Source organism: Lissotriton helveticus, chromosome 12 (genome assembly GCF_964261635.1).
Source record: "Lissotriton helveticus chromosome 12, aLisHel1.1, whole genome shotgun sequence".
Classification (NCBI taxonomy): Eukaryota; Metazoa; Chordata; class Amphibia; order Caudata; family Salamandridae; genus Lissotriton; species Lissotriton helveticus.
Genome location: NC_136073.1, coordinates 222,912,727 through 222,927,729, shown reverse-complemented (window position 1 = coordinate 222,927,729; position 15,003 = coordinate 222,912,727). Strand labels below are relative to the sequence as shown.

The following is a 15,003-nucleotide window of genomic DNA, read 5'->3' as shown; positions in this document are numbered from 1 at the left end:
AATGTAACTCCTACGCAAAATCATAACAAGATCCTTACACATACAGATGCGCAGAGATGCAACATTTCAGGATGAACCCGGTTCGCAAGCCAAGTAAATACAACACTGGGTTCATCCAGAGAGCACAACTACGTCGGAAGTGGTTGAAGGGTCGCAGAGGATTCTCCCACGGAGATAATGCCAAGTGTCCATGAGCCAAAACAGGATTTCAACAGCTCTGACAGGCACATGCAAGAAACCAATATCTTGCTAAAATGGAAAACTTTTGTAACAAATGCATGTTACGTAATACTTAATAATAGGGGGAAATGGCCAACATTGAAAACTCAATTCATATAAGTGCCAAATGGGACTAAAAGGCTTAGGCGAGAGTCAATTAAACAAATCATAAACACACCATAACTCCTGAGAAGAACACATAACATGGCTCTAGATCATAACAGCAGGTCAAAATAAGTGCTAGTTTTTTTTAGTGTATCGAGGGCACACTGACGCAAGACGTAATGCTGGTCATCTGAGGTGGTGAGCAAGCTGGACATTACAAGAGGGAGACAGCCACTCAGAAAACTTCCCAGTTACTGGCCATTACTCGGAGAAAAAGCCCACACACTCCCTCCACTCAGTATGTTGCATACTCTTAGACCTTCAGCCTGCTCCAAGCCTATAAAACTATAAATCGATCTCAAACACACGACCTCCACCATCAAGTACATTCATTCCACATCAACAACTTCTCCTTCTGCAAACACGTTCCCTTCCCGACCAATCTGAAGGATTGCTACATCCCTCCGTAAACTATTGAAAGTCCCCATAACACAAAAAGGATGAATCTCAAAAGCATGAAAGCAAACTCAGATATTAAGAAGGGCCTCTTTTCTTATGAAAGGTTTCAAATGAACAGTACATTAGATTTACATTAACTTCCAGGGTGGAAAATATCACGAGAGAGGGGGAATCACTTTACTTAAGCCCTCTAAATAGTCTCTGATAAGTAATGTAGTGATCAAGTTTTGCAAGGATGTTTTCATATAGACATGACTGATGGCAAATAAAGTCTAGGAGAGGAGTATTGAAGAGCAAATTTCACTTGATGGGGAGAATAGGGTAAACCCACATGGTCTTGGCAATAGAGAAGGTCTATTCCTTCTTGGACAAAAGCAAACAGGGAGCCTTGTGGGAAAAAAATATGACATTTACTTTTAGATAGTTATGTTATATCATTTCAAAGTTCGTATGCAGTTCAAAGGCAAACATAGGCGTCCACAATGATGAATGCAAGATCCAAGCTAACAAACTGAACAATGGCAGGTTGTTGAGAATGGGAATATTCACCCTCGAGCTTGGGTAAATGATCATCTGCATAAAAGCCTCTTATCTGAAAGGTGTTTAAGGTTCAGGTACCACATTTACGGAGTTCAGATCAGGTTCAATAAGAATTATCTGAAAGGTGTGTAGCCTGATCTTCATAACCACTTTGGGGATAAGAGAAAGGGACAGACGGAGAGTGAGCCTGTTGGAGGTCGGGCTCCTTCGTACATTACACTCTAGAGGATTGGTCTTCTTTTGGAATGGGTTGCAATCTTGTCTCCTCTTGCTTCTGTTGTAAAGATTAGTTGCCTTCTCGCTCTGAACCATCATGGTTTTGTTGGCCATCCTCGGCAAAAAGGCTTTCAGAGCACGGGGCACTGCTCCAAATTTTACTATTTTTAAGGGCACCATTGAACTGTTTTTAGATGTGTACCTCAACTTCAAAACTTAATAAAAAATCATCGTGACTACCCGTTTTTGCTCTCAAAAAGAGATTATTACGTCATTGCCACCAGTGCTAGAATTCGTCCATTTTTCATAATGACCTGTTTACCCTCCAAGTTCCCCAGAAGATATTAGTGATGGAAGCACTCGTGAATATACATCCCTGTATGGATAATAAGCAAGATATTTAATACCACAGTGCCCAGTTTGTATTAAACTGTTCATGTTTTTATGACTCGAGGAAAATGAGAGTGCTCTGAAAACAAGATGACAATCTCATCTGCGAAACAAATACAGTTCTTGCCTCTGTGCTCAAAATCAATATACTGAGGGAAACTCGTTTGCTTGTCCGCCTCTTCCCATTAAGGAGTGGAATATTGAGCAACTGAGACATTTCCAGGAGGACTTCCTAGGAAGAGGCTCAACCTATTCCGTCAATTTCCCATGAGGGGATAAAAGCAAATGTATTATGTCCTGACCTGAGTAGTGCTTAATTTGAGCTAGTGATTGCAGGTTGGGCCCACTGCACTTAATTTTCCTCAATAGACTTTTTGATCCAGAGTAAGAGAGAAAAACACAAAAGGGGGTAAAATGATGAAGAGAAACACAGAACAGGCTTGACAAAGGTGGTGGATTACAGAGGCAGAAGGTGGAGTCAAGAATACACAGCCTTGGTATTCAGCACCCCGGAATTTTGATAGTGCAAGCCATTGGTTTCTCATCAAAACTTTAGGCATCCTCACTTATTCTTCTACAAATGAAGTACTGACCCCCAGATGTGTTGTACAGATGCTTGAATTTTTTGATGAAAGGTTGGATTGATTAGCATGAAACCCCATAGAAGACTCAAGCACACCCTGTACATACACTAGTCTAAGTGGAACATGAAAGAAAGTGTAAGATATACATGCAAGCGCAAATGAACATCTTATGGATAGCTGGAACCAATGTAGATGTATTCATACCCTTCTCAAGTACTAGCATGTGAAATGATACTTTGGGGGTCTTAGCCTTCTTCCAGGGGGATCTGTTAAGAGAGGGTGTTACCACAGCCAAATGAGATTAGAACTATGGCTTGTAACACTTGTTTAGGTTTTGCAGACAATTAAAGATCTCATTTTATAATTAAGGTTGTGCACTTTGATGATTTTTTAATATGGTCCACCAGATGGGAGTCTACTAGAGTGTTAAGGACACACAGAGTTTGCTTATTTCTGCGACACTTGTACTTCCAAATTGAATGAGGGACACAAGCCAGTTTTTATTAAGGAATGATCTGGCGAAGGCGAAATTTACAGAAGCTAAGTTCTGGAGGGGTTGTAATTTATTGGCAATTATATTATTTTTCCATAACCCTTGCAAGTCCTCGTGTTGTGACATCCATGACTTCACCAGTTCTAAACTTTTGAAAAGAAATGACAGGTCTTCAGAAGAAATGCCCTAGGCACAGAATAAGTGTCCTCAGCGTGTAGGTGGTAATCACTGCCACAATGATTTAGCAGATCTTAGGGAATAATCTAGAGGAGGTCCCTGCCATTCCCAACTGCCAGTTATTGAGGCTCCTAGGCACAAGTAGAATCTTTGATTGGATACTCGTGTTTTCTCGATTTTCATAAGTCTTCTTGCTACAGAGTGCTCTCAGGTGGAACGAACATTTGTTTATAGCACAAAAAGTTCTTTAATTGCAAACTTGAACATTGATGGACTAACTTTGTCCTTCCGTTACAAGGCTCTCAGCTCAGAGTCCTTTCTACCTATCCCACAGCATTTACCTCAACCTTGCTCCATGGAAAAAACAAAACACTTTTTTTTTATCTCATTGGTGGGCCTAGAAATCTCAGGATATGTGGTTGAGAACTTACTCTTATGCAAAGTACTGTTCGCACCTTATCTGCCAGGTCAGGGTCTAACTATGTGTGAATGCTTGCAGTTTCTACACCCTGGAATTCCCTTCCTAACCCTTCCGCCTTCATCTCATTGCTGTCTGCCACTGTTCTCGTTCGCTACTGCATCAAGGTAAGGGTGGCGTCGGATACCATTGGGCTCCTGCGTCAGTAGCCCAGTTTACTGACGAGGTCATATAAAATAAAGGTTACTTAGAAGGAGCTCACTCACTATGTGAAATTTGTACGGATATTTAAGTACAACCACTGTTAGATTTCACCGGCTGATCCTGCTTACGAGTGTACTTCATGCCCTCATCTTATTCTGAAGTTTAAATAGCTGCAAGATTCAATAGCTGCAAACTGAACGGGGGGGCCTTAAGAAGCATAGTGCTACTGTCCCTGTCCCAGTCCAAAAATATGCCTCTGCCAAGCTTTTGAGGGTAGAAATATTACCTTGGGGAGTGCAAAAAGAATTGACCAGCCAAAATAAAAGTGAAATTCAAGGTGGCCTTTGAAAACAATAGGTAAAGACACTGAAATTACAATTAAAGAGTCTTTAAATTCATTAAAAAAGTGCAGAAAGAAGGAGAGAGTGTTACCTTGCCCTGCCAGTCCTCACCTTCCTCCACTCTCTGGTTTCACCCAAGCGCACCTCCTCTTTAACCCAAGGCAGCGTACTCTTCCAATTCACCCATGCTTATACTCTCAAATTACTCCGAGTCACCTCTCTGCCACAAAACTTGACTTCCATTAACAATTTGGGAGGGGTTGTAGGGAAAAAAAGCAGGTCTCTTTCCTTAGTTCTGCATCACTAACAATAGGTCTTCCAGAAAGTTTCCTTTCTTTCATGATGTCTGCTTGGGCTTAGAGACGTACTGTAACATCATTCACTGGATGAGGTTTCTTCTTCCAATCACCATTGATCATCCCTTGCCCATGTAGTCTGCTATTCAGCTTAAACTATTCTCTTAACTCTTTGATAAGTAGACATCACTATTGACACTTTAATGTAACAAGGAAATCCAGTACCCTCCAGCACTTCCTCCTTTACCTCTACTACTACTAATTTAATCTTAATAATCTAAGACCTTCATAATGTATTCTTGGTATCTTTCAGTTATGAATTCTCTTGAATTATCATGTTGAATACATGGCTGTTGTATTAACAGATCCTCAAATTGTATGGTCCACCTTCTCCTGTACCTATTTCGATAACAACTCGTTTGATTTGCACCACCAGACAATAACATATCCTATCCTCTGTATGCATGTCCACCAACACGCTGCATTCATGATCATGTTAATACCTTGTTGCTGGGCGATCCATCTAGAGCTAGGCTCAGGCATCTTGTTCATGATGTAGAAAATCTCAAAACTAAATAAATACCTGAACACTAGTACCTAGAGAAATGTTTCTGGTTAGGCCTCATAAAGTATGCCCCTAGCCTCTAAGCATCTTCCTCATCAGATTTGTAACTTAACTCTGATTTGAGTGAATGGCATCTCAACATGTACACCAACATATAGGCTGAAGGTGTAGCTAACAATCTATGACAGGTTCAACCATGTAATCAACAAAGTATGAAAGAAAAGCAAGCCAGAAAGTAACTGCACATCAACGATCCTCACCAGTAGAACTTAAGCAGAAAGGAGGAGAAAATAGTAGTGATAGCAAAACACTGGGCTATTTAGGGAACTGAGAAACTGTTCATTATTAAATTAGTATACACCATGAACTAATGCAGCAAATTGCTTCAGCACTATACCTTAATAGAGGGGTCCTGACAATCGATTTCTATTCTCTGTCGTTTTGGCTCGGATTCCACATCTTCCTCTGAAACTATGTGATTCTCCAAAATCACTGAGGGGAAAAACAAGAATATTTGTTGAGGAAATGAATCTTGGAATATAAATGTAATCATTTTAGAAACCATCATTAGCTAGCATTTCAATCATGGACAAAACATTTTATAGAAAGCTGGAGATGTAGGTTAAGTGATGAATGTAGAGAGTGCATTCAAGTACTAGTTGGGCCAGTAAAAGTTACTGAGCTTGCAGCTGAAGAGAGATAGTTATTCAAAGTTTCGTTTTTTTGTGTGCTTTTATATAGGGTTTTAATCATGCTGACGTTAAAACACTTTAAGAAACTGTGACATTACAAATTGAAAAACACAAGAGGGGCAGGTGAGAGGGCTGTGTGGTACCATACATGAGAATAACAAGTAACCTAATAATACCAGCAAATGAGAAATAATTACTTACCTCTAAGTGCCCAGCTTTAATATCTTTCATAGAGAATACTTTCGAGAGTAGTCTCGTCCATGAATCTAGGAACCTCAGAAGTGTATTTCTCCATTTACTATTAAAACCGGGGGCACCGTTGCCAATACCTTGCATTCATTCAGCTTTCTGCCTCCTTTCGGGACAGTTTGCCCACCATATAATTTGAGTTACACAGCTTCTGCTCACCCCTCACAGGATAAACTGGTTTAATTAACTTTGTGAATTGTCCTCTGCGAGGAAGAGAGCATAGTATGTGAATGAATGAAAGATAAAGCTAGAGAACTTCAGAACCATGGAAGTAATTATTTCTAATCAAGCACTGGATCTTTTGGAGACTCAAATGCTTTTCTGAACTGATCATAAAGGAGCTTTTGGTGGTAGTTGACCTGGGGACGGTGGGGAAATAAGACTGAATTCTCATATGAAGCTGGTCCTAGGATCTGCTTGGTCAACTTGGATGTCTGGTTTTCAGCAAAGCCCAAATACCAGCTAATGAAGGGGAGTACCTTCTTCCATGTCACTTCTTGGAATACATCTTGCACAGAAGTTCTTGTATGTAGTGCGGCTGTAGCTGCTTTATGTATAATCGACTGGCCTAATTACAAATAGGCAGCAGAATGTTTTAGTCAGTCAGTGATCCAAGTACCTACTCCAATTTTCGAAACTGTCTGGCATTTTGTATGGTCTACAAAGTCCATAAGAGATGTCTAGATAAACAATTTATTTTGTGTGAACATCTTTTATTAAACAGTAGCTCAGCATACATGGACAGGTTCCAACATGTAAAATCACGACTGATAGTGCAAGGATAGAAGTATATCACACTTACAGTGTCTATGAAAGTCAAATAAACAGAAAAAGCATATCACTGTACAGTCGGCACATCTCCGTACGGTTCAAAACACTACTCAAGCCCCTTCATTAACCTGGCTGTGCTCCTTCCATGGTGCTCCTCCATTGGCCTCTATACCCCCCTCTCAGGTCCCAAACGTTTCCCCATGTTCTCAGACATCCCCAACTGACCAGACAAACTATTTTTTTCCAAGCAGTATGAGTGCCCTTTAGGCATCTAGGGTGTGAATCATTCTATATGGATGTAGAGTCCGCCCCTGGGAAAGTGTAGCCTGTAAAGAAATAGTTTGGTTGAGGTCAAAGTCTGAGAGACTCTTAATGGTCAACTTGTGTTGCTTCCCCAATTTCACTATACCCTTGCTAATCAGCATGAATAGCTCTAGAACGGGGTAGTCTTGTTTCTCATTCACTCTCCAGGACGATACACATGACATCAGGAAAGACACTTTCCAAGACATGAATAAAGTGGTTGAAACAGCCTCCTCATCAGTCTTGAGAAAACAACAGTCAGCACTCAGGCTGGATCAAGAACACTTTTATAAGAAACCCTTTAGATATTGCTTTATTAACGGCAAAACAAACATCATAAGCCCTGCTGCCGTTGTTTTGACTAGCCAATGTTGCCAAAGGAACTCCAATAGTGTTTTTTGGAAGGCTATACTTTGATAAATCCAAGAGATCAGTCAAAATGTCCTTGGGCTGATAGAGGACTGTTTGTGTGTGTGTTTTGAACAGCACCAGATGTAGAGGAACTCCCACTCCATTCATAGAATTTTCTGTTGGTACTACTTTAATATTTCCAAGCAGTCCTCTGTCAGTGGAGTATGCAATGAAAGCATGGCATGATAAGAAATGATTCTTGACTGAAATGCTCAGCTGCTGCAGGAAACTCAAATACGGAGAGACAGAAGAATTGTTGTATCCCCTCCGTCTTAGCGCTTAAACTGGTATCTGTTAAGGAGCACTAGATCCACGTACCCTTCAAATATGGACTGAATACTCAATCATTGAAGTGGAATCCCTATTCGACGATGAACGGTTACGGACCTTTGACCAACTAGTGGCAGGACACGGCCTCCCTCCGGGCCAATTCCTGCTATATTGACAACTCTTAGACAGTAGTCGTCAATGCTGGAATTTGGATGAGGGGGAACCCCCGACAAATCCGGTACTGCACACGATTCTACATATGGGAGCAGGGCGACATCTAGGTACCTGGCTCTATAAGGCTATCAGGGAACTGCTTCTTAAGCCACTGCACAAATTACTACAGGCATGGGAAAATGAGGTGGGAAGGGCATTCAATGATAAAGAATGGGAGAAGGCACTAGAATACACCAAAAAGGTTTCCAGGAACGCGCGATTCAAAAACATACAATTTAACATTCTCCACAGAGCGTACCTCACCCCACAACGCCTACATCATTATTATCTGGACACACACTTTGCCTGTCCCTGATGACAGACCCCCGAAGCTGACTTTAAACACATGTTTTGAGATTGTCTCACTATCCAACAGTATTGGAATAAAATTCACCAGCCACTCCGAGCGACGGCACACATCATGAACATCACTACTTGGAGGTGTGTGCCCTCAGGATAGTCCGCAGGCGGAAATCCGAAAAAGTGCAGGGTCGTTTTGCATCCCTAGCTATCCTTCTGGCGAAGAGGGGGCTGGCCATGTATTGGCGGGCCCCGGAGGGCCCCCGGTAGCAGCCTGTGTGGGTGCGGTACAAAAATGGGTTGCAGTAGAAGAAGAGGTGTTGAGGATGAGGAAATGAAGGGAACAAGCAAATACCCCATATCTCTGGAGTGGGCACAGATATTATACCAATTTAGATATGAAACCACACCAGCAGGAGCACCTGAGCCCTCACCACTCCAGACACGACACTTATCCCCGATCGAACAGACAGCAGCTCGCAATAGACTGAGCCCAAGAACCGAAGATAGACCCCCTACCCGGGTCAACCCAGTAGGCCCCACACACCGAGCCAAGACTGCACGTAACTGCCTGAAATGGTCCCTCCCCACAGGTACACGATCACACTGGGACGTCGCACTACGACCAGCCTTATCTCCTCTGCAGACTTATTAGATTCATCTCAGTATGGCTTCCGACAAGAGCAAGGAACAGAAACTGCCCTGGTTATGGCAGCAGAGGAGATCCGGGCAATACTGGACACAGGTGCCAAGGCCTCCTTGATCCTGTTGGATTTATCGGCGGCCTTTGACACCGTGAACCACAACATTCTAATCAGAAGGCTACAGGAGGTAGGAGTCAAGGATGCTGCTCAAAAGCTGATCAAATCCTATCTGAACAACAGATATCAATATGTTCAGATCAGCAACGCCAGTTCAGAGCAGTTTTCGCTGCAGTGTGGGGTGCCACAGGGCTCTTCTTTGAGCCCCACCCTGTTCAACCTTTACTTGACCCCTTTAGCAAATATCATCAGGCATTTTGGTTTCACACGAATATCCTATGCGGATGACACCCAGATTGTGGTGTCCATTTCAAGTAGCCCCGATGAAACAGCTGAGCGCTTCAGACAATGCATGTCCCACATTAACCAATGCATGGGGACAAATTGTCTAAAGCTCAACTGAACCAAAACAGAGGTCCTCCTACTGGGAACTGACACCTCTCTTTGGTCACAGAACTGGTGCCCCCCCAGCATGGGAGCTCTACCTACCACAGTACACAAAGCGAGGAACCTTGGTATCACTTTTGATGACAGACTTACCTTCCAAGATCAGGTCAACAAAGTCGTCTCCCTGGTGTTTCTAACCTTAAAATCAATTCGCAAAGTACGTACCTTAATTCCCCAGAAGCTGTAAAAACACTAGTGACAGTTCTAGTCATGGCCAGACTGGACTACGGAACTGCACTATACTTAGGCCTTCAAAAGCAGCACATGACGAAGCATCAGCAAGCACAGAGCGCGGCCGCCAGAATGCTGCTAAACATTCCAAATATCAATCCATTTCAGAAGGCTTGAAAAAACTTCACTGGCTACCTATGAAGAAAAGAATAGACTTCAAATCCCTATGCCTAGCATACAAAGCTGTACACGGAAATGGACCAGACTTCTTGAAACATCTGACCTGGTACCATCCACCCAAACACCAACGCCCAACACAGAGCAAGCTCCTGCTAACACCAAAATTCAAAAAAGCTCGTTGGGGAGGAAGAAGCTTTGTCCTGGGCACAGTAAAACTGTGGAACTCTCTCCCCATAGATATCCAAAGCTGTCCACATTTGGTGAGATTCAGAAAGCTATTAAAGACCTGGCTATTTACAAACTAACACAACTCTCCTTCTGTCCACAAGAACTCTGTCTCTCCCCTTTGCTGAGCGCCTAGACGCCCTGGGGCATTCATGCGCTATATAAATCCCACAATGAAATCAAATCAAACATATTGGACTTCAGCAATACATACCGCCGCTGCCCCCCCATAAAACTTTCCCAGTTTATCCCCCCAAGTTTGAAGTTAATACTATCCATCGGCAGTTCCATAGCCGGTGATCATCCATAGAGAATGTATTCCTTACCTATCACAATACATAGTGCCCATACGTCAGTATAGGGTTAGGCATACCTCCGGACTTCCGGGAAACGTGCCCAACCAGGCTCTTACGCATGTCTACTAAACGTACTCGGACATACTGAACAGGTAGCACCCAGAATGTACCAAAGAGAAATGTTACGTGTACACTGAATGAACTAGACCATCAGTAGATAGTTTCTTCTTTGTCCTTATTGCGAACACGTAACACTCTATTATGACTGTATTATGCCAATCTGTTATGTATGATGTTAAAAACCAATACATTTAAACAAAACAAAGGCGCACTAGATAAACTTCAACTCCTGTAAAAGTGATCCCAACGGAGAAAAATGCTCAACTTCAGTCAATGCAGAAGGATCCTGCAGGCAGCACAGGTCCTCTTAAGAACTTTCCGAAAGTTTAAGTGGCTCCAGGCTTTCCATCTCCAAGTGACCAGGACAACTGCACATATAAAAAGAAGCCCTATACAGCATGTTGGCTGATATTTCAGGTTACTTACTTAATTTCCCTAGAACAAACTGTTTCCACATTTATCTGGAGGATGCTGCAGGCCTGCGAGAAAGATAGCTGAAAATATGTCAGACAGGATAATTAATGTACATCTCATTCACTGTGAGCATAGGAGGAAGGCATGATGACGTCTCCATAATGTATCTCTACCCATCTAGCAGGTTTTTAAAATGTCAGATAGACATTCTGTTTTTTCCGAAAGTCTTCATTCTGTTACATTCTTTGCAAAAACCTAAAAAAAGCCTCTTCCCTGTTAGGGTTAGTGCTAAGAAACAGCTGCTAAAGAACTTTTAAAAAAAGGGATTATTAAAATGTGTATGAAGATATAGCTGCTAGGCAGTTATTGGACTTTCTTAAAGGCACTCTCACAAAGAGGCTTCCCATGTCTATATGCACTAAATCGGTAGAGTTTCTAAAGATAATTGAGTAAAACCTCCAACTTGGAGGCTCCAAGAAAAAAAAAAAGGCTTTGGAGGAATGCCCTCAAAGAATGTAGACAAAAACAGACATACATATCCTGTACATTCAATTAAACTAGAAAGGGCTATCTTAATAAATAAGTACATCTCAAGTGAGCTAATATGCATTTACAGTCCTAAAATTTTGATTTGTCAACAGTCAGAGGACAACCAGCCCTGGTCCCTTTGGAAAGGAGATGGTCCATTATGTTGGTACAATTATGCTAACCTTGTCAGGAAAAGGAATTCTAACAGATCTCATATGCACCATAAAGTCGAAAATACGGAAAATGAGGATTCAGCATTAAAGAACAGAGCAACGAAATTGGATGCCATTTTAACACAGCAGCCAAAAATATTACACATCGTACGAGTCATACAAGCCACAAGGACGGCGTGTGCACATAGTGGTTTCAAAAAGCAGCTCCTTTTCTCAGTCAGATTCGTTGGCTCGTCGTTCCGCTGTGACCCACAGAATTATGCCAGATGTACCCACGAATTAAATTCCATATTCTATTTCATGTTATTTTATACACTACTATAAAAAACCCTTGTAACTCGACTTCTGTTTATTTAAATACGAATCACCTTACTGGCTTTGCGAGAACAATACCAGATGTTAGACTATGCACATCGCTTTCGTTTCTAAATTTGAGGGTTTCCCAATCCTGCTCATGGAATGATCGACGGCGTCGGGCAACTATCAGGTCTGCAGGGTAGATCTTGGTGTGACACAGTTCCACTGACTGGCTATTTAATTAATCTCTTGCACACGTTTTCTGTGAGCACATTCTCCACCTCAAAGATGCATTATTATTATTAAAACTGCATTCTGCATATTTTTTTGCAGATGGTTTACACGGTGGTAGCACCTGTCACACCTGGTAATTCGTGAGTGAGATAAAGCTCTCACCGTCTGGAAAAATGTAAGGTCATACCTGTCAGAATTTAACATGGAAAAATGCCAGGTAAATATTCCGCGTGAGCGAAATTTCCATTACATTGGTGGATTCTCACAAATTCACATTACCTTTGTTATGCAAAATCCCCAAAATTATGCAATTAAACTACCTGCCGTTTTTGTAGCATGAAATGTATCTGCACATTCATTTTTTTCTGGTAAGAGATATCACTAAATGCTGGTTCCACATTTTATAATTTTGCAGAATGTCACGTAGTTACGCAAATACACATTACACTAATTTCATACACTCTTCCTAAATACCAGGGCATGAGAATGTTGGTGTCGCATGAGAAAGCATCGAAATGAAAAAAAAAAAACATATGTTGATATGTAATGTTGCAGACTACTCTAATAGTTGAATCCTACCCTTACTTAGGCTAGGTCACCGCGAGCAGGCACCACTATATTCAGATGTGGTCCAATATGAAACTTGATTTGTTTACCTGGTAGGTCAGTATGGCAGCATCAGAGCTGCCGTTTGTCCCCGTGACAAATTTTCAAGAAACTGTTGCATAAAAAAAATTCTGCAAATTTTGTTCACTGAGAATGTCTCGGTTCCCCTCTTAAAGAAGAAACCTTTTTAGAAGGTGTAGTCCGCGTTCTTGACTTCTAAAACTCGTAACTGATGAAAGAGATCTAAGACAATTTTACCTCTTTCATTTAGGAATACACATCGAGCTGGTGCACTGACAACATTTTCCAGGACTCATTTTGACTCTTGAACAGTTCTGAACCTGCCACTAAGCTTGGGGGTTAAAAGAGCCTCAAATTCCATATTTCCCAGAGCCACACGGCTACATAAAAAGCCATCCCAGTACCTGGAATACTCCCACTGACTTTAAGCTCATCTCACAAACATCTTTTGTAGCTAAAGCCCTGGAAGCCTTTTTTGGGATCAACTTGAACGACACAATCAGCTAAAAAACATTAAATAGGGACATACAGCTAGATTCATCAATGTCTGGATCTGCGATTCCTTAATTGCGAGAAAAAGCGAATCGCAATTAAGAAATCGCAGATAGGCATTCATGAAAAATAGCGTAAAAAAAAAGCGAATCGCAATCGGCCGCAATCGCCGATTGCGATTTGCCAAAAATCGCTATTAATTTGCATAACCGGCCGAAATCCGTGTTGAAATTGCGACTTCGCTAATAGCGAGATCGCAAATTGCGATCTCGCTAAGTGCGAGATCGCAAAAACGGGAAGTCGCATCTTGAGCCCAGTGATGACATCACAACCAGGAAGTAGGCAGGTTCCACCCTCATTCAGCAGAGAGAGCCTGTACAGGGAGCATCACAGTCAGAGGACCTCTCCAGTGTGCCTACAGGAGTTGTGCAGGACACACCCCAGTGGCAAGCATGACTGAGGAAGCTGCAGCTGGATCTGCTAGTGGGCGCAGAAGAAAGATAACATTTTCGGAGCAGGAGCTAGAGTTCCTGATAGAAGGAGTCTGCAAGCACTACAATCGCCTTTTTGGCAAAGATTCGAGGAGGGCGGCCGAGGCGGACAAAAGTTAACTCTGTGGGGGTGACCCAGCGCTCCGTGGACGAACTAAAAAAAAGTGGTATGACCTCAGAGGGAGGTCAAAGGAGAGGATAGCGGAGAGGCTGGGGGAGCGTGTTGCGACAGGTGGAGGGGAGCCCACTGTCCCACCGAATACACCACTGGAGGACCGTGTGGAGGACACAATTAATCCACAGGCATGCGTGGGTGTGACACAGCTTGACTCCTCCCGACCCACACAGGACACACCAGGTAAGTGCCATGCGACTGCGATCCCCTGTCCCCTAACAATGTCCATAACTCCAGAGCCTCCCGTATCAAAGCCCAGACATGCAGCCAAAGCACACCACTAAAGCCCTAATGCATTGTGGGACATGTAGTCTGACCACATTTACCATCTTGCCCCATGAAGCCACACATGTTTAGTGAGAGTCAATCCTGCAGCCAGTCAGGGAATGGTAGTCTGCATGCATGTAGGAAGTCTAAATGGGTAAGAAACATGTCACTAATCAACGTCCACTTTACATCACAGGTGGAGCAGAAGTCCCAAGCACTGACAGCGATGGCCTGGTCATGGACATCACGGAGGACACAGAGGGAGATGCGAATCTCTCCCCACAGCCCGGACCATCTGTGCAAGCTCCCACACCAGCGCACATCACACCACCTGCCCCTGTGGCCAGTGCCACCCCTGTGCCAGCACGCGCTGCAGTAGCTCTGCCTGTCACACAGTCCCCAGTGGGACAAGCTACACCAGCTCCAGTTCGCCAACCAACCCGCCGCCCTGCGGCTGTGAGGAGCCAGTCCAGTGGACTGGTGAGGGGTCAGCGCTCCAACATTTCCCGTGCTGGTAGGGGGCTGAATCTGCAAGCAGGTGGGCTATCCATCGAGCGCAGGATGCTGCATGTGCATCAGACACAGGCACGTCATCTTGGGGCCATCCACCTGCAACTGTACAAGACTGCCCGGAATGTTGCATTGATGTCCGAGCGGATGACAGCTGCCATGGAGGCCAACACACAGGCCATTAACAGGCAGCGGGAACTAAATCGCCGCAGGCACCGCCAACTGCTGACCAGTCTGTCGGCGTACACGCGCTCGAATTACATAATCGGCAACGCTACCTCGCAGCTCTCGCGACGCTCCTTGGCAATGCAGGTCCAAATGGTCCAGTGCTGCCAGGACGTCGCGACAGCACTAGAGCATGTGGCTACTGCAGTCCAGG

General features: G+C 43.3%; 1 protein-coding gene across 2 annotated transcripts in view; it reads right to left on the bottom strand.

Moving 5' to 3' along the window:
* The window catches only part of BANP (BTG3 associated nuclear protein), a 1,144,281-nt gene that overhangs the window by 961,780 nt on the left and 167,498 nt on the right, over window positions 1-15,003 (bottom strand). For both annotated transcript variants that reach the window (XM_078669175.1, XM_078669176.1), the window contains one exon: window positions 5,405-5,499. In XM_078669175.1, the coding sequence (XP_078525301.1) occupies window positions 5,405-5,499 (95 nt within the window). The remainder of the gene's footprint in view (window positions 1-5,404; window positions 5,500-15,003) is intronic.